This window comes from Copadichromis virginalis, linkage group LG1, assembly GCF_057382275.1.
Source record: "Copadichromis virginalis isolate Kocher_CV1m ecotype Utaka linkage group LG1, C_Virginalis_male_GT1.1, whole genome shotgun sequence".
Lineage (NCBI taxonomy): Eukaryota > Metazoa > Chordata > Actinopteri > Cichliformes > Cichlidae > Copadichromis > Copadichromis virginalis.
Genome location: NC_140618.1, coordinates 36,393,587 through 36,413,323, shown reverse-complemented (window position 1 = coordinate 36,413,323; position 19,737 = coordinate 36,393,587). Strand labels below are relative to the sequence as shown.

Sequence of the window (19,737 nt, the reverse complement as noted above, 5' to 3'; positions counted from 1 at the left end):
GCAAAATAAATAAATAAAACACATAATACATAAAACTAAAACAGCCATATACATTTGAAAATTTTCGATAACGATATAACTGACGATATAATTGACACTAGACAAAATACTTTACGACTCCACAAATTTATTAGTGAGGAAAAAAAACAAAAACAAATCACAAAAAGAAAAATCTACGTATTTTCACTTAAACAAGCAGCTGTTTATGTGCATTAAAGTTATATAAAATGTAACAGTGCAAATTCCTTGCTGACAGTTTAACCAAAAGGCATTTCCAGTGGAAACTGGCCGACATCCTCAGCATAACTATGTATAATATCCACAAAACTCAAAAGAGGTTATACACACACAATACGGTAATATTATGTTGAAGCACAGTACGTATCACTCCGCGAGGCTCCTGCCTACGATAGCCTTAGTGCTCCCACAATCCATCAAGCGGTGCGGCTTCGTAGCTTAGCAAAGTCGTACTAAAACATTTGACAGATTTTCAAGCGCCATGTACCACATAAAATCGTTTCAAGGTCAGTAAGCACAACGAGAATTCATACATAAGGCACACGGGATTATAAGGGGCACTGTCGACTTTCAGAAAAATCAAAGGATTGATTTTAAGTGTGCCGTATTTTCCAAACAACACGGTAATAACGACAGCCCGCTAGCATGCTCTACCAAAAATAGTGCTTTGTTGTATATCTGACAGACGAATGCTAAACCAGTGCCACACCACTGAAGTTGCAGCATTTTTACAAACCAATTCTGATTCATCCGTTTCATTCAACATTCCGCTTTCGCCCTTCTCATTCTCCGTCGGCGAAATGCTTTTTCCGCCATGTGCGTATGAAAACAAAGGCACTGCGCATGCGTGTTTTACCCATATTCTATCGCGTTATTTCATTTTCTTAGTGTTGCCCAATATTATACCGGTATTACCATGAACGGTATGATATGGCCCAGCCCCAGTGTAGGGTCTTTGCAATATAAAGTAACTGGAGATGAAGCTGATTTGAACAACAGAGAGCCTGATGGGGTTTAGGAGCTGTTACGTTCCAATTTGTTTCTAACCCTGAAGTACAAAACACAAAACTAAATAACAAAAGAGGAAACACAATATTTGAGAAAACATGACCTTACATTAATAAGGAACCATTAGGGCAACTTTCTTCTTTGTGATTGGACAGAAGTATCTTGTGACGGGCTGATGTAATTTCATTGTACTTGTCTCAGTTGTCTTCCTGCATAAAATTTAAAGTGAGTGTGAAAGGCAGGGTTCATACGCCTTTTTCAGGGTCAAATTCAAGCACTTTTTAAGCACTTTCAAGGTCCCTTTTCAAGCTTTTCCAGCACACCCCCCACACGCAATGCATGCTTCAATTCGCATCACCTCAGTAAGACCATGTGAAAAGACACCTTTGCTCCCCTTCTGTTAAGACATAGAAAAACACACCGCACAAAAATACTGCAAAAGGAAACCGTTGCCTTATATACATAGTGTATAAACTCAAAACGCACATTTCACTTAAAAATTAAGATGTGAAAATGTGAACAAATCAACTTGTTAGAGATATTCTTCTCCTGTTGAAAAAAAGTCTTCTCATCAGATATTGATGCTTCTTAAAATAGGAGACAGATGTTTGTTTTTTAAGTGAATTCCCAATAAAACTGTTTTATTGCTAACTACATTGCTGTCTGTATTAATGCTGAAGTCCTAAATGATCACCTTTAAAGTGTTTGTGCTAATAACATGTCAGACAGGCATGGAGAACAGCACTGACTGTAGGGCTGGGCGATATGACCCAAAATTCATATCTCGATATTTTTTAGCTGGATGGCGATATAAGATATATATCTCGATTTTTTTTTTTAAGCCATAAAGTAAGAACAAAAAGAGAGTTCTTAGTCAAAGCTGTGTCCCAGATGTCACACAGGCACTTTTATTAACATACAGCACAGATGTACATGAAAAATTACTCAAAATTAAATTATGAGCATTCATTAAATAATAATGCTCCATAAATAAAAGAAAACAAGGTTGTTTTTGTGCTAAACAAAGAGCTCACAATTGTGCAGTCAAAATGTAAACTAAAAGACGCTGAGCGTAATAACAAAGACAGACAGATTTCACAGCTGCTCTGTTCCCAAGTTTTACTGTGTGACTGATAGCCTGGAGTTTGAAATCCGCTTCATAACCACGTCTCTTACAGGTGCCATTTATGGTCCTTATCCACACACAATACGGTAATATTACGTTGATGCACAGTACGTATCACTCCGCGAAGCTCCTCGGTAGCCGTAATGCACCGACAATCTATCAAGCGGTGCAGCTCCGTAGCTTACCAAAGTCGTACTCAAACATTTTTGACAGATTGCTGAGCGCCGTGTACCACATAAAATCAGTTCGCGGCCATCAAGCACAACCAGAATTCATACATAAGGCGCGCTATCAACTTTTGAGAGAATGAAAGGATTTTAGGGTTAGTGCTGTTAGGTCGTTAGCACGTTGACGCCGTCCAGCCCCACGCATGGGGCGATGCGCAGTAACTCGTTAACGGAGATTTGCCGTGTCCGTCTTGTCGCTGCCTGCATGTGAAGCGATGGGGGAGGAGGGGGAGTTGTCTTCAGTGAAGGCGAGGCGGAGTAACGTTGCGTAGAGACAAAAGTGGACGAAAGAGAGGCAAACTTGCGGCTCCACAACTATAATTATAACGTAACATAGACTATATCGATATAAAGGATATTGTCACATCTTATATCTCGTATAAAAATATATCGATATGTTTTAAAAACTCGATATATCGCCCAGCTCTAACTGACTGTTTAAGTAGTTTAATGTGCAGGTGCTGACCATAAACACATTTTGAATGAAAGCCGGGGAACTTTGGTAGCACAGAAACAAGTGGCTATTCTTTGTGACCATATGGCTCGGTCCCTCATATTACCATTATTTCACCCAAACGCACCAAGTTAATACTTAAAAAAGCTGCAGAAATACATAGAAATATAAACAGTACTTGGTGACAACTTTGCTTTTAGCCTTTAACCCTCTGGGGTCCAGGGTGTAATTGGCCGTTGTTGACTACTTTTGATTTGGCCTCTATATTTCACCTTTAAAAACTGTTTATCTTGCCAATCTGTTATTTACTCATTTTGACAAACTGTATCAGCACAATTTATCTAAATTCAGACAAAATTTAAAATACGAGTAGAAAGTGATATTTTTGACTGTAGAAACCACAAGCATGTTTAAGGAATCATTTTCATAACTTAAAATACAAATAGAAATTGTACATTTTTTAAAAATATGCACAAGTTTTGCAAACAACAAAGTTATATGGTACTATTTACCTAAAAATGCAGCCAAGGCTCAGACGTTTTTTATATAACCATTTAAAACTATTTACAGAACAATCAGGTGCTCTGCATCAAATAAGAAAGCACACAAATTATTTATGCCACTCCAAAAAATAGTTTGTGTCCACTATAACACAGATGAGAACAGCACAGGGATAAACCTGCAGGTCTGACAGCAGGTGTGTCACTCAGCGTTTACACTGCAACCTGCCTTTGGTGGCTTTTTTGCAGCAACTGTGACGATCACTAGTAGAACTGACACACAAAACAAAACAACAGCTACACAAGACAACACACTAACTTGAGACTCCAAACACGGTAAACGTCACAAATCTCTCACGTATCAAAACTCTCTCTCTCTCGCTCTCTCTCTCCTAAAACTTCCCCCTCTTCCCAAACAACCAAATGCCACATGTTGCCATATCATTTTTGATTGGTTGACATGGTACATTTTTCCGCAAATAGGGAAGGAGTGTTTTTTCTTTGTCTTTTTTCACTCACAAGCAAAGCGTTTGCTAGCGCTCTCCTTAGAAAACGCCATTTTTACAGTTTCTTCCCGAAGTAAACGCCACTGTGTTATTCAGAAAAAAAACCGAAAAAAAACCCCCCATCGGTTTTACGTGGCCTATCAGCACAATTTTAAAACTGGTATATAGTTTGAAGTCCGCACGTTCAACCTAAGTTGAAATGGAGACTCTGGGTCCGTCGACCCCAGAGGGTTAATTAGAAAGCCTTAAGTTAGCTAGTTATGTATCAGGCTAGTGTTTAAAGCTTTCACTTGAGTAAATTAGCTAACATTACTTAGCAGTGATATGTGTTAAGTTCACAGCATATTCCATAATAGCGCTGCCATACTGCATCACACTCAGTGCATTTCAATCATCTCTCCAGCGAGTTTGATAGCTAATAATAATAATCATAATTTTAAAAAAATAACACGTGTAACGTACGTATACTGGAAAATTATTTACTCACCTATCATGCGACTGGAGAGCGCAAACTGCCATTGTTGTTTTTCATCAACACTCATTAAAACAGCAACCTACAGGTATGTTAGCGCACTCATCCTGTCCGAGGGAGGGTTGGGGTCACACGTTGAAACAGACAGAGGCGCAAGGCAGCCCAGGGGTGGGGGGAATTTTGCTTTTACATTTTGCGACTCATTTTATTTCTCTATCTGATAAGAAAACTTTTCAATCAGATAGTTATTTATTGTGAATGAAATACAGTTACATTTTCAAGCACTTTTAAGCACCACATCTGAAATTCAAGCACTTTTCAAACCTTGAAAAGACGACATTAAAATTCAAGTAATTTCAAGGATTTCAAGCACCCATACGAACCCTGGATAGCGTAGTGGTTAGACTACACGCCTTTGGAACAGAGGATTGCAAGTTCAATTCCTGCCTGGGGCGTCTGTATCCAGTAAGGGTCCTAAGGCTAGACCCCCTATGCTAAGCAAGCCTACCGCAGACATGAGCGAGACAGATAAATATGAAGGCATGCCGGCTCGGACGTCACCCGGATCAACAAGGTCCGCGTCAGGTGTTGAGGAACCAGGGCACCCTGACGAAAAGTGGGCTACTGGAACAAGAAGGCATCGGTGGGCAAGAGACGAAAACAGGGCGTTGTTGGAATGCTACTACATAAGTAACCCCGGCGGAAGGGGCTACATGAATAGGATGAGGGACCTATGGATTCTTCGATACCCAACATCCACAATGACGGCGAAACAACTAGTAGCTCAGTGTTCCAACATTCGAAAGAAGGGACTGCTCTCACAGCTAGAGATTGACGAGGTACAACACAAATGCTACGGCAAGGAGGAGTCAGGACGCCAGGTCAGGGGGGCGATATCATCACCCCCACCTGAGATTGGGTACATAGCCCCAAGTGCGATAGGAGAAGGATCGTTGAGTGTGAGAGGAACTGACCTGAAAAATAGGATCATGGCCAAGCTTGAAATCTGGATCCCCCGTAGCCGGTTACCAAGATTACGTGAAGTACCCTCAGAAGGTCTGCTAGATGATGTTAATGCAACACTACGGGCAATACCTACAACCACGATTACCGACACTAACAAGCTGATCTACAATACGGCAGCAGTGATCAGTGAGATGCTTGGCTACAAGTTGAACAGCGACAAGGGGCAGTACCCTCCATGGAGAAGGAGGCTAGAGGGCAAGATCAAAGTAGCACGGAGGGAGGTTAGCCAACTAACGGAGTTGCAGAAAGGTAAGACAAATAAGGTGCCTAAGAAATACAGCAAGCTGTCCATACCTGAGGCCTTGGAAACTGCCAAGCAAAGACTCACAGCCTTGGCCAGCCGCTTGAGGAGGTACACCAGAGAGATAGAAGGCAGGAGAATAAACCAGCTGTTCTCCACAGAACCAGCAAAGGTGTACTCTCAGTGGCAAGGGAACAATAAGAGAACAGCACCACCAAGGCTGGAGACGGAGCAATACTGGAAGAGCATATGGGAGAAGGATGCAACCCATAACGGCAATGCTCAGTGGCTAGAGGATCTGAGGGCAGACCACAGCGACCTCCCTGAACAGGGTCCAGTAACCATCACAGTGGCAGATATCCAAGAAAGGGTCTCCAGTATGAAGAGTTGGACAGCACCAGGGCCCGACATGGTTCACGCCTACTGGCTGAAGAAGCTGACTGCACTCCACGAGCGTCTGGCAGCACAAATGAACCAGCTGCTAGTTAACGAGAGACACCCGGAATGGCTAACCGAAGGTCGGACGGTCCTGATCCCCAAGGACCCCAAGAAGGGACCGGTCCCCTCCAACTACCGACCAATAACCTGCCTCAGTACTACATGGAAGCTCCTGTCAGGCATCATATCGGCTAAGATGAACAGGCACATGGGTCAATACATGAGCGGGACACAGAAAGGAATTGGCAAGAATACCAGTGGCGCAAAACACCAGCTACTGGTAGACAGAACAATCAGCTGAGACTGCAAGACCAGACTGACCAACCTGTGCACTGCCTGGATTGATTACAAGAAGGCCTATGACTCAATGCCCCACAGCTGGATACTGGAATGCCTAGAATTGTACAAGATCAATGGGACCCTAAGAGCCTTCATCAGGAACTCAATGGGGATGTGGCGTACAACACTAGAGGCCAACTCCAAGCCCATAGCACAAGTCACCATCAAGTGCGGGATCTACCAAGGAGATGCTCTGTCCCCACTGCTGTTCTGCATAGGCCTGAACCCCCTCAGTGAGATCATTAACAAGACTGGCTACGGATACCGACTATGGAACGGAGCAGTTGTCAGCCACCTCCTGTACATGGATGACATCAAGCTGTATGCCAAGAGTGAACGAGACATCGATTCACTGATCCACACTACCAGGCTATACAGCAATGACATTGGAATGTCGTTCGGACTGGAGAAGTGTAGCCGGATGGTAACAAAGAGAGGGAAGGTAGTCAGAACTGAGGGGATTGAACAACCAGAAGGCAACATTGCAGACATAGAGGACAGTTACAAGTACTTGGGGATCCCGCAGGCGAATGGGAACCATGAAGAGGCCGCTAGAAAAGCTGCAACCACCAAGTACCTGCAGAGGGTCAGGCAAGTCCTGAGGAGTCAGCTGAATGGTAAGAACAAGATCCGGGCCATCAACACGTACGCCCTACCCGTGATCAGGTACCCTGCTGGGGTAATAGGCTGGCCAAAGGAGGAGATAGAAGCCACTGACATAAAGACAAGAAAGCTCCTTACCATGCATGGAGGGTTTCACCCCAAGTCCAGCACCCTGAGGCTGTACGCTAAGCGGAAGGAAGGGGGCCGGGGACTGGTGAGTGTCAGCACCACAGTCCAGGATGAGACAACGAACATCCAAGAATACATTGGGAAGATGGCCCCAACTGACCGAGTGCTCAGTGAATACCTCAGGCAGCAGAAACCCAAGAAAGAGGAGGGAGACGAGGAACCATCATGGAAGGACAGGCCCCTGCACGGTATGTACCACCGGCAGATAGAGGAGGTGGCTGATATCCAGAAATCCTACCAGTGGCTGGACAAAGCTGGACTGAAAGACAGCACAGAGGCACTAATCATGGCAGCACAAGAACAAGCTCTGAGCACAAGATCCATAGAGGCTGGGGTCTATCACACCAGGCAAGACCCCAGGTGCAGGCTGTGTAAAGATGCCCCAGAGACAATCCAGCACATAACAGCAGGGTGCAAGATGCTAGCAGGCAAGGCATACATGGAACGCCATAACCAAGTGGCCGGCATAGTGTACAGGAACATCTGTGCCGAGTATAACCTGGAAGTCCCGAGGTCAAAATGGGAGATGCCCCCAAGGGTGGTGGAGAATGACCGAGCTAAGATCCTGTGGGACTTCCAGATACAGACGGACAAAATGGTGGTGGCTAACCAACCGGACATAGTGGTGGTAGACAAACAGAAGAAGACGGCCGTAGTGATCGATGTAGCGGTTCCGAATGACAGCAATATCAGGAAGAAGGAACACGAGAAGCTGGAGAAATACCAAGGGCTCAGAGAAGAGCTCGAGAGGATGTGGAGGGTGAAGGTAACGGTGGTCCCCGTGGTAATCGGAGCACTAGGTGCGGTGACTCCCAAGCTAGGCGAGTGGCTCCAGCAGATCCCGGGAACAACATCGGAGATCTCTGTCCAGAAGAGCGCAGTCCTGGGAACAGCTAAGATACTGCGCAGGACCCTCAAGCTCCCAGGCCTCTGGTAGAGGACCCGAGCTTGAAGGATAAACCGCCCGCAGGGGCGTGCTGGGTGTTGTGTTGTGTTTTATATGTATGTATGTATGTATGTATGTATGTATGTATGTATGTATGTATATATATATATATATATATACACACACACACACACATACATACATATATATACACACACATACATATATATATATATACACACATACACATATATACATACACATACATATATACATACATACATATATACATACATATATACATACATATATACATACATAAATAAATAAATATATATGTATGTATATATATATATATATTTATTTATTTATTTATTTATTTACTTATTTATTTATTTATATTTCATATATTTATATATTTCATTCTCTAGACCAGTTCACACAAGTCTACAGAATTCTAGAGAATTTATTTCTCTATCATTTCTGAACGTGACACCATAGAAATCAGTACAATCAAACCACGCTAGCTATAAACACATAGCTATGCCCCTCCATCCTGTTAATCCCTCTACTAAATTAAAAAAACAAAAAACAGCCATTTGACTTCTTATGTGTACCAAATCTAATTCTGATCCGGCTACTTGTGTAGTGGAGCTTGTGACTCTGGGCTATGAATAATGATGTCATCTCATTTGAACTGAAAGCATGAAGCTTTGCTAATTCGGTGAACAGCAAGGGGGCTAGGGCTCACACTGTCATGGTGAGAAAACAACACATCTGTCAAAATACTGATAGAGCCTTTCAGAGGAAAACAACAGTCTGACACCTGCTGCTGCTGGTTTGGCTGAGGAAGAAAACGTTATCAAGCTGCACACCAGTGGAGATTTCTAATTCCACGAGAAGAAAAAAAGAAAAGGAGAAAAAGGGTTAGGGCTAATGTCCTCGCATGCTGCTGTTTAATAGTGTCGCAAAGGGGAGAATATACTGCATTAAACAAAACTATGACGGTTAAGCTATCCTTGAATTTTGTTTTATAATTGACCCAAAGGCCTTTAAGCCTGGGCTTGTTAAAGTAACACTGGCTTAAGCAGCTTGATGGAAGTGTGTACACTTTTGCATTTTTTTTAGTCCAATTTTACTTTGTGCAGTTTGGGAATATACATCATGACAAATTGAGAAGGAACACTTGTCGAGAAGCAGTTTAATCAAAGTTCATTTTAGTCCAGGCTGTCTAAAAAGGCCATCTGTGTGCCAGAAGTCAGCATATTTTTCTATATGCCATCAAACATTTTAGGTCACTTACTGTGGTTTGAGTTAAGTTACCAAGTTATGTTTCAGAAAACAAAAAAAAAAAAAAAAAAAAAAAAAAGGTAAAAATTCTGATATACAGGGCATTTTTATTTATTTATTTATTATCTTTTAAAGGTCGATGCACTCGTTTTTTTTGCTATGCCCAGTTCTGCTATACATAAACATACACACACATACGGCAGCATAAAGCAACACTTGTTCATCGTTCTGTGCTGAGGACTGAGAAGCACTGTCTTCACTTCAGCTGAGTTTTGGCCACGAGACTAAAACTCACTGTACATACGAGTATAGTTTCCACAACCAGGTCAACAACAGTCTGACTTGATTAAGGTCTCATCCACTACAGTCCTGTACAGTACTGACACATTTACAAGCTCATTTAATGTACAAGACATGGCTTTTTTTTTTTTTTTTTTTTTTTTTTAAGATCAGCATTTAAAGCGCCACATCATTATAAACATTTTTTTTTAAAGCTGTTCATATCGTTAGATTATGCGTTTACATGTATTATTAGGCATCAATTAAAAATAATGTTTACAGCAACACTCTGGCATGCTAAACTACAGTATTGATTGATTCGATCAGCCATCCCTGAATTTCAGACTGCCAACTCACTAAAACTAAATGTTGTTTATTTATTAATTATGTAGTCCTATTTTTTTTTAATTTTAAAATGTTGAAACCTTTATAAAAAATAAGAATTTATGGTAAACAACATTTTCTAGCACAGCTGTGTTACTTCAGCAGGCCACTAGGAGGCTGTGGCCCACAGTTCGGGAATCAATGAGTTGGATCAAAAAGTCACATCGCTCCAAGTTGCTCAGCAGCTCATATCTAATAATATACTGGCGAAAGCTGCTGCTAAAACTTGTTTTTTTTTGTAAATACTGTGGTTATTCCATTTATCTCCCTCGTCTTAAATGAACTTGACTTTACTGCAGAGTCGCTGTCAGTTTCCCAGCTTAGCATTTTTTGGACCTATCTTGCCAGATTTAAACTTCAAAATCAAAAGCATCTGAAAAATCCTTGTTGTGTTCCAACAAGTCTGGAGTCAAAATCTAAAGCTCTAAAAGCCAACAGTGTTGGGAAGGGTCAATCAGGTCCTACATCAATGTTAAAATCAATTGAGGAGATCAAGCCATAGTAAGACACCAGCTATCTGACTTTGATAGAATCTGAGAAAGAGCAAAAGTGTGCTGCTTACTATTTGTTCCAATTCTCACATGACAGAAACAGAATAGATAATATTGCACACAAACAGGTTACTGATTACTGCTTCCTGTGTCAAAAACAGAACATGACCTGAACATAGTAAGAAAATAACAACTTCAGCTAACTGAGCCGCTTAAAATGTCTTTCGTGAAAATTTGTGATTGGATTCATTAAGCGCTTCTTTAGATCACAGGAGAAACAGGGAACTTTGACAGCCACTGCATCCACCAACTACAATCCACTTTAAACCTTCCCTTAAAGCTCACAATGCTGCGCTGGAAATTTCACAGCTTTCATTGGGCAACGTTATATTATTGATTATGCAGCTTATTAGAGCACTTCTTTATAAAAGGCTCTTCTTGTTGTCCTCAGCCAAACTAAGCTTTTCATATCACAGCATTGTATTTTACAGTTAAATATGAGGATCGGTGAAAAACATACCTCCCAAGGCGTGTTCGGTCATACTCAAACACAAAGACTCAAGGCGATTATTGATGTCTGGCTCTGTCACTGGTAACTGAAGATCTGTGCAGATACAAAAACATATTGAAATCAAGAACAACAGTGAAAACATCGAGCACAAACAGATGACAACTTGACTTCCTGAAGGAAGCAATTTATTAAAAAAACAAAACAAAACAAAAAAAACAGATATGTTGCAGATTTAGCATGCTAACCCAAGGGCCTGTGTATTAGCAAATTTTGTGTCTAGCAGCCTAAATAGGAACCTAGCAACCACTTCAAACCATTTAGTCCCTAGCCACTTAAGCCCCATGCCCCCAGTACCGGGAGCAAAAAGGAGGAGATCAGGTTTAATCGGTTATAACACGGGGTGAGAAATATAAGTCCAGACATGTGTGGTATCCACAGAAACCTCAGAATCTCAGCTAAAATGTCATATAAACCATTTCTACAACCACCAAACACACCGAAAACAAACCATGATTAAACGAGCAGTTACGTAAATGTGCAGACGTCCCCTAAACAAACGAAACCGAACAAGAAATTCTTCAGACTTCATATAACCGGCTAACGAAAGGCTAGTTATCTTCCAGAGCTATTACTGACTCCAAACACCAAGTTTCACCACACTCTGACCAAAATTCACTGAATGAGCCGCCAAAGAAGACCACAAAAAAACCCACACAGCGGCGCAAATTCTATAAGACAGAAATTGGCTTACCATCCCGATTTCCTCAGTTACTTTCGCCGGTAGCCACGTGATTATCAGCAGTTACCACGCCTAACTAGCCGCATCACAGCTGTTTTCCTTTGACAACCTCCATTTTAGACCCACCTACAGACATGTGACTGGACAGACGTCATATGCAGTAAATTCGGGCCGACGTGGTTTTTGGCCTTGCAACGTCTGATTGGTTGAAGTGACGTGAACGTGGCATTGTTACTGTGGCATTGTTACATTGTTATCGTTTGGCTCAAACGATTAAAATGAGGTGTCAATCATGCAAATTGACCAAAAGAAACTAAACTCTGAGCGGCTGTAACTTTGAAGGGCCAGAAGCCAATAGCATATGCTACTTCCGGTGTGGAAACACCTGTGGGGAGCTTTGTTTCCGGTGTCCTATTAGCGCCTTGTTTATGGTCCAAAACAAGTTAAGCAAATTAATGAATCAAGCGGCGATTTACATTTCTATAGATGTCTTGGGCATTTACCCAACATATCTGTAAATGATGTTCATCGACTTGTCGATATGTTTCCCCTGCGCCTCAGAGCAAAAGAGAAAGATTCAAATGTTATATTTCTCAGTATCTGTAAACAGCGGTCCCTTGTTTATCGCGGGTGTTATGTTCTAAAAATAACCAGCGATAAGTGAAATCAAGTAGCCAATTTTATTTTTTGACGGTGCAAAACGTTTTGTTGACATGGTCGACATACAGTACTGCACTTCAAAGTCACACTGCTAGCGATCGATGCAGCGATTCTGTACTGTACAGGAGAGACGTGACGGAGGAGATCGTCTGCAGCCGATCAGGACGCAGGACACAATGTGATGCACTACAAAATCTGCGAAACAGTGAGGTGAAAGGTGAACCGCGAGGGACCACTGTAATTTTGAAGGTAAGTCACAACATACCCTTCGTAAATGCTAATGTATAGAAACCCTTACCAGCAATCATTAATTTTTTGTGTGGCTTTTTTTTCCACAGTTTGTTAACATGCTGTGTGGGTGTGTACCTGACTAGCTGATATCGACATAACGAGGAGACATCTAGTTTGACTATTCTTCACCTGTAGTTTGAATGTTGAACATTTGCCTGTTTAAATCATAAGACCAGTCACTATACAGAGATGTGCTTCTGAATGTGGACGATGTGTCTTCTGATTTTGTAATGCAGCTCTGCTTTCCTTGAGTGATGTAAACAACTGATCGATCTAAACTGTTTAAACGTCAAAATTGATCATTACATTTTTTTTATGACAACAGTGGTGAGTGTTCCCACCTTCTGCTCTTTGTAATTTAACGCGATCTTTCCGTTTTTGAGTTTTGGACATGATTTTGGAGCATATCTTCGCAGTAGCGATTGACTGCAAAGTAAAGCTACCGGGAATGTACAACCCTACATCCGGTCTCAAACCAGGAAGTTAGCATTTTCTCGTGCACAGGGTCTGTCACTACCCGATCCGTACCGGAAACCCGATCGGTACCCCGCATGCGCGAAAGGTGTCTACCTCCGGTCGAAGCATTTTACGATAGTTACAGGTCAGAGTACCTGTTAAGATGTTAAGAATAACAAGTATCTCTTAAAATGTTTCCGATAACAAAACATTTAATATAATGTAGACAAAAACAAAAAAATAAAAAGATAGTGACAGATCGGGACTCCCGAGCCTTACTGCGCATGTGCAAAGTCGGACCGTACAAATCGGGTCTACCTGATGCGTACCACGCATGTGCAGGGGTTTTCTTCTTCTTCTGTTCATTTAATGGCAGTGTACTCCCCAGTGTACGAGGATACCGCCACCTGCTGACTGAGCGAATGAACCCTATTGTAAACTGAATTAGCGTCATTACATACGTGTGTTAAATTTGATTTAGTGATAATCGAGTGTGTTTATGCTGGTCTGTGTGGAGAGGATTGTTGGAAAAGTGATGATAATGTCCGCTATCACTGTCAATTGCCAGTAAACACTTCATCTGGCTGCTGAATCTTCACGTGACATATTATAAAGTCTGTATTATTAACCCTGTCATTAGGCACCATTCTTCTTATTTTACGGCGCCGTTGTTCAATCGGGGAATGCTCTCTGTTGAGGAGAAAAGCAAAAATTTGTTGCGGATATGGATTATCCATTGTCCCGGTAGTCGAAAAGGAGGCAGAGCTGTTAAAAAATGCTAGGAGCTAACTGGGCGCAGTGTTGCCAACTCCTCAGTAAGGAAAAATCGCTATTGGTTGTCCTAAAAGTCGCTAAATGACGTCATCGCCTAATTTGCATAATTGGTCATGCTAATCTAATTGTAACCTATTGTTGTTGGAGAGAGAAATAACATTGTGGAAGAGACATAAAGTGAGTAAAAAACATCTTAAATGCATTTAGAGTTTATTTAGAACTACAAATTAAATTTCTTTTAGCAATTAATGTTTGTTTTAATGTCACAATTCCAACCCTGCTCCTTTACCCGGGCTTGGACTGGCAAAAGTGACCCGAAATAGGCACTCTGGTAGAGTTACTTTGTGTGTTTATAAGTAGTTTTAAACCTTGTGATCCACAAAACAGCATAAGAGTAAAAGAGTAAAAGAAGAACTGACTCCGTTACAGCACCCACTGCTTGTTGAGAGTAAAAGCGATACGCGCTTTCACATCTTTGTCGCTAAGGGGTCTGAAAACTCGCTAAATATAGCGACAAAGTCGCTAAGTTGGCAACACTGACTGGGCGCTAACCGTATCATTCAAATATATTGAATGTCGCAATGTTGGCAAAGAGAGGAAGTGACGTAAGATTTGCGCATGCGGGGTACTGATCGGGTTTCCGGTACAGATCGGGTAGTGACAGGGTCTATTAAACGCACCATGCGCACGGCAGAAAAGGGCCATTGCCATGTAAATGTGTGGTTAATTCTTCACAAATATATTTTAAAAAAAAAAGCATTTTTAGGCCTGTTAATAAAATTAATTCATTTCTGCTCTTAAATACCTAAAAAAAAAAAAAAAAAAAAAAAAAAAAAATTCAACTGGCATGATGTCCAATTGTGTGCCAAAATTGGACATTTTTTGTACAACGTGTGGATATTCATGTATTGACAGTGCTGTAATTTTTCCACTGTTTCACTGTAGAAACATAAATCTTTGCATAGATGATGTTTATATGTTGGTTACTGAATTTCTGGAATGAATTGTGAACTGAGGCATATTTTTAAAAGAGTTATATGCTAAAAATAAATAAATAAATAAATTAGGCGAGGATAAAATCTACTTACTTTTTCTGTGTTCCAGTCTCAGTAACTTTGACACAGTAATATCTGCTTCAATATTTACACCTCTGATGAAATTTCACAAGTGTTAGCTTTATTTTGATACCAAGATTATAAGCACAGAGTTTGTAATTGCAGAGAAATAATCAATTAAATTTGGGCATTGCATTTTCGAGCAGGAAGCTCAGAAACCCCTTGGGGCTTAAGAGGCTAGCTGAGTCTCCAACACAGACTGGGCAGTGGAAAATCTCTTGTGGAAAGAGAGACAGAGTTAGGCCCAGTAGTTTGCACTGGGCTATTTATAGGGTCCAAATCCCTACCATCACCCCTTCTTCCCCCACACCCCACCAACCCCCCTGTGTACAAACTTACAGCTACACAAACACACGCTGGAAACAAGAAAAAATAAAAACATCCAATCATCTAACATACACTTGTTTCCTTATCCTCCACCACTTTTTTGTCATTTAATGAGGAACCTTATTCAAATGTCGGTAAAGAGAAAGGCACATCAGACAGTGTGTGGTTGGAGGGGTGAGGGACGTATAGCCTTTCACATCAGTTACCCTGGCCAGACACAGCTTTAATCACCCTTGAGAGCAACTTATGTGTGCATGACTCTGCAGAGTTGTCAAAGATGGAGAGAAGGGGGGAGGAGGGGAAAACAGAGAGAGAGGAAAAGAAAGAAATCTAAGAAAGAAAGTAAATGAGTGAGAGAGGGATGGAAAGCAGGCCAGGGAGCCCCGGACTCACTGCACAAAGAGCCTCATTGTGAGACTCCTTTGACTCTTTCCTCCCTCCCAGCCTCCATCTCTTCCTCTCTCACATAGCCTCAACTTCTCCCTCCACCTAATTTCGCTCCTCTCCTTTGGTCTTTTTAAAATCAGTTTTTCCTCTTCATTCTAAAATAGGGATATTTCTGTCACAGCTTGTCCATAGAAATGGTAAATACTCTGTACTTGGATAGTGCTTTTAAAGCTTAGCCATGGCCGTTCCTTTTACTGTCCACTGTTAGTGACAAGTAGCAATCAGCAGAGGCTACTACAGGTCACTTTGCTTGGCTCCCGTGGTTACAGTGACTGGTGCACACATGGACATTACAGGCGGGCCTTCAGGTCCCAGCTCAGATTGTTAACTTAGGTTAAAGCAGTGCTGGGGTATGACACACAGCTGAGGGGCACTGAGGGTTTGAGGTGTTAGGAGCATCATTTTATTGGATGAATTTGGAGTTGAACAAAATACCCTATTTGTCTCACTCAGGAGTTTCTTGATGTGTTTGGTAACCCAGGGATAGTTCAGAAAACAGCGGATAGTTTGTACAACGACAGAGGTGTCCACAAGAAGATGGCATACACTAGGGGTCGGCAACCTTTTTGATGATTTTTGATGCAATTTTCTGAAGACAGTTAAACTTGTCAGGTAGTGATGTCCAGCAGGTGAAAATGCAAGCTCCATGAACACTCACAGCTGTGGATTCCAGCTACGTTCTTAGTTCTGCAAACTTTGACCCCCACAGAGTCGAGGTTTTCATTTCTATCAGCTGCATTTCAATGTCGCATTAACTCAGCCAGTTAATGCGAGACAAATCCAGCTGCTCATTAAAGCTTTCTGGTTTGATCAGAAAAGAAAACATTGGTCCATACACCTGAAAGTCCCAAAAACGCATTGTGAATTCTGTCTTGAGTCTACGGATGTATCAGTGTATTTCCGCGGTGCTGATGCTGCGCTGAGCGGAGAGCTCCTGAAGCATTTGAAGTGTCAACATTGCTTGAAATAACTGCCAGCTAGCAATGTCGCTCTCACCGGTAGGCTAAGTGATTTTTAGCCAATTACAAGTTGAATCTGATAGTTGGGGTTGTTAGCTAAGATACCGTCATTAAGAAGCGGCACAACTAATGTGTCTATGCGAGCTAATTTGCAATGTGCACCGCTGGCCCGGCCATTTATTTTTTAATGCACCCTCTCAGATTAACTCATTGCGTGTTGTACCCAGGGCTGGACTGGGACAAAAAAATTGGCCCGGGCATTTTGACTAGAGACCGGCCCACCATGTATTATAGGAAAAGCCATAAAGCCTTTGAATGAAAACAAACGCTGTTGTGACAGTGATGCACACTGTCTTGTTGGTATATGTATGAAATCATACATATACCAACATTTTACATCAGATAAAAACTTTGGTTGTAAGATTCAGATAATTATTTATTAAAAGCAAGACATTTTAAATGAGAATAAGAAAGTTATTCTCATGTTAATGCCCTACCTGGCCCCCTGGCAAAACTTTGCTAGAGCCGCCCCTGCACAGTTACCAGCTGTCAGCTGCTTAGAAAAGGATCCTGGTGTTATTTGTCTCTCAGAAACAGTTCATAACTTCCCTTCAACTCATTCATGTCACCTAAAAGGTAAACCTGTTTCTCCATCACCTGTTCAGCTCTGATGATTCAGTTAGGACATCTCCTGGTTTCGTCTTCATGTTTCCCTCTCACTAGATATCCAAACCGGTATCATGACCAGCAGCTTTTACAGCTGTGGCTCCAGCAAACATCAGCTGATACTAGAAATTAATATTAAATAAATTCTAACAACAGCTGATCAAGCTTAAACGTGCTGCTGTTGTTTAACGCGACATCTGCTGGTTTCCTCTTTCTGGCGCAAAGTGGACGATAAACAAACAAGAGAGAAAAGCCAATCAGCTGATCATTGATCAGTTTCATGATTGAAGTAGCAACAGGAGAGGGAGGGGAGAGAATGAGAGGAGAAGAGGCAGCTGCAGTGTAAAGACACAGAATAACTCCAGCTTTGTGTCTTTTTTCATTCTAGCTGAAGTCCGGGACAAACAGTTTTTCAGCTCAATACGAAACGCGTAATATTTTCCCTGAATACGGGACGATTCAGTTTTTTAACGGGACAGTTGGCAACTCTACTATCTAACCTTATGAATAAAATAAAGTTCACTATCAGTAACATCATAGCACCCACCCAGCTGTAGAAACTCCATCATGCTAGCTAGTACGCAGTACGAATTACTGTAACTGACTGTAAAAAGTCAGCACAACGAAAATAAACTACAACTAAACTTGGTTTATATCTGACCCAGATAGACTGCAGGTCATAACTTCTTACCTGAAGTTTAGTTCACCTGACACTCGGACTGGCGGCTGCTTCGGGTCTCTTCTCCTGCCTCCCCTTTCCCTCATCCACCTGCTGGCCTCTGTGGAAGCTCCGCCATAGCCACCACCAAACAACTGAGTTATTTTTACACATCGGCCAGCATCTGGCCAATCCACCACCTCTCATTGTTTATACCATTACATGAAAGAAAATAAATAAATCATCGGCCCATAAAACCAAAAAAAAAATAAATCACCATCGACCCAGCGGGCAAATTCCCGGTACGCCCGATGGCCAGTCCAGCTATGGTCGTGCATTAAAAACAATTTTGCCAAAGAAACATATGGGCCTTCAGACCACTTCTTCACAGTCTCAGCTGTGCCAAGTGAAAGCATTGGTCTGTGCCTGGGCTGATGGCGGACCAGGTTTTGCCTTGAGAGCTGCAAGCCTTAATGTCAGCACAGAGCAGGGACCCGTGTCCCTTGGTAGCGAAGTCCACAAACTGAGTGAAATTGGAACAAAGTCACTTCATTTCAGTCCCCAGAAGTCATGAGGAAAGTACACAGGTGCAGAGGGTAGTCTTACAGTAACAGACTTGATGATATAAGCCATGTTTGACAAGCATGTGAAAGGAGAAATGTAATCAACCAGCAAAATAGCATACAAACTGCTTGGGTATGTAATATAATGCAACTCTGCTACTAACACTTCAATAAGTGGGCTGCAGAAATGATCCTTCATGGTAATGTGACCAGGGTGGCACCATTTGCTGTTAATAAATGCAGCAAGTGCCGCCCCTCCTTCCTTGCCCCTCTTAAATTTGGTTCTGTTTGCCAGGAAGCATCTGAAAACAGTGAGTGGTAATGATGAGATCCAGGGTCTTTCATGCAGCAGTGTTTTTGTGAAACCCATAATATTCGATGCTCAAGGAAAAAATTACTTAGTTTCTCACTCAGTTTTATATTCTAGTAACCTCTGATACCCCATGAGGGAAAAACAAGAGATGCGTGTCCCCTCTTCAACAGCCTATGAGGTCTGGAGTCAGACAAATGCCTATACAGAGGAACCTGCCCGAACTTCTGCTGAGATGTTAGCTCTTGTTCTGCTCTCCTGCTCATACATATAATCTGCTGGTTTGTGGCATAAATAACTGAGTGTTGATTTGCTTGGCAACAGTATGATGTTTAAATGAAGACGGTAATAGCATCATTTAAAAAAACAAAAAAACAAAAAACAAACAGCATAGGCATAGATGGCAAAGTTCCAGAAAGTCCTGAGCAGCAGCAACACTGTGGGGAAAATAAATAAATAAAAAGTAGGAAATGGCTAGAAAAACAAATCTAACAGGCTGCATGTACAGCTGTTTAGATCTACGACTGCATAAAGGCCAACATTCACCACTTAGCTGGCATGTTCAAAGCCTGAAGATGGTTATGTAGCTTTGTCTTGTTCTAACACACATATAATTTAGTTGGGGGATTCTACTTTATTCAGCCCATCCCTGAAGTGTGACTTCTTCTAGCTGCCCCACTGTCAGCAGATACCACGCTGATGTCAGCGCCATCAATGCAGATGAATTAATGAGCCGGCATTCCTGCCAGTTCCAAGGTGTTAAAGCAAATGTTAGTATTGTAAT

General features: G+C 41.8%; 1 protein-coding gene across 3 annotated transcripts in view; it reads right to left on the bottom strand.

Annotated features, from left to right (window-relative positions):
• Positions 1 to 19,737, bottom strand: part of samd4a (sterile alpha motif domain containing 4A) — a 75,789-nt gene that overhangs the window by 5,491 nt on the left and 50,561 nt on the right. For all 3 annotated transcript variants that reach the window (XM_085460977.1, XM_085460975.1, XM_085460978.1), the window contains one exon: positions 10,998 to 11,081. In XM_085460977.1, the coding sequence (XP_085317103.1) occupies positions 10,998 to 11,081 (84 nt within the window). The remainder of the gene's footprint in view (positions 1 to 10,997; positions 11,082 to 19,737) is intronic.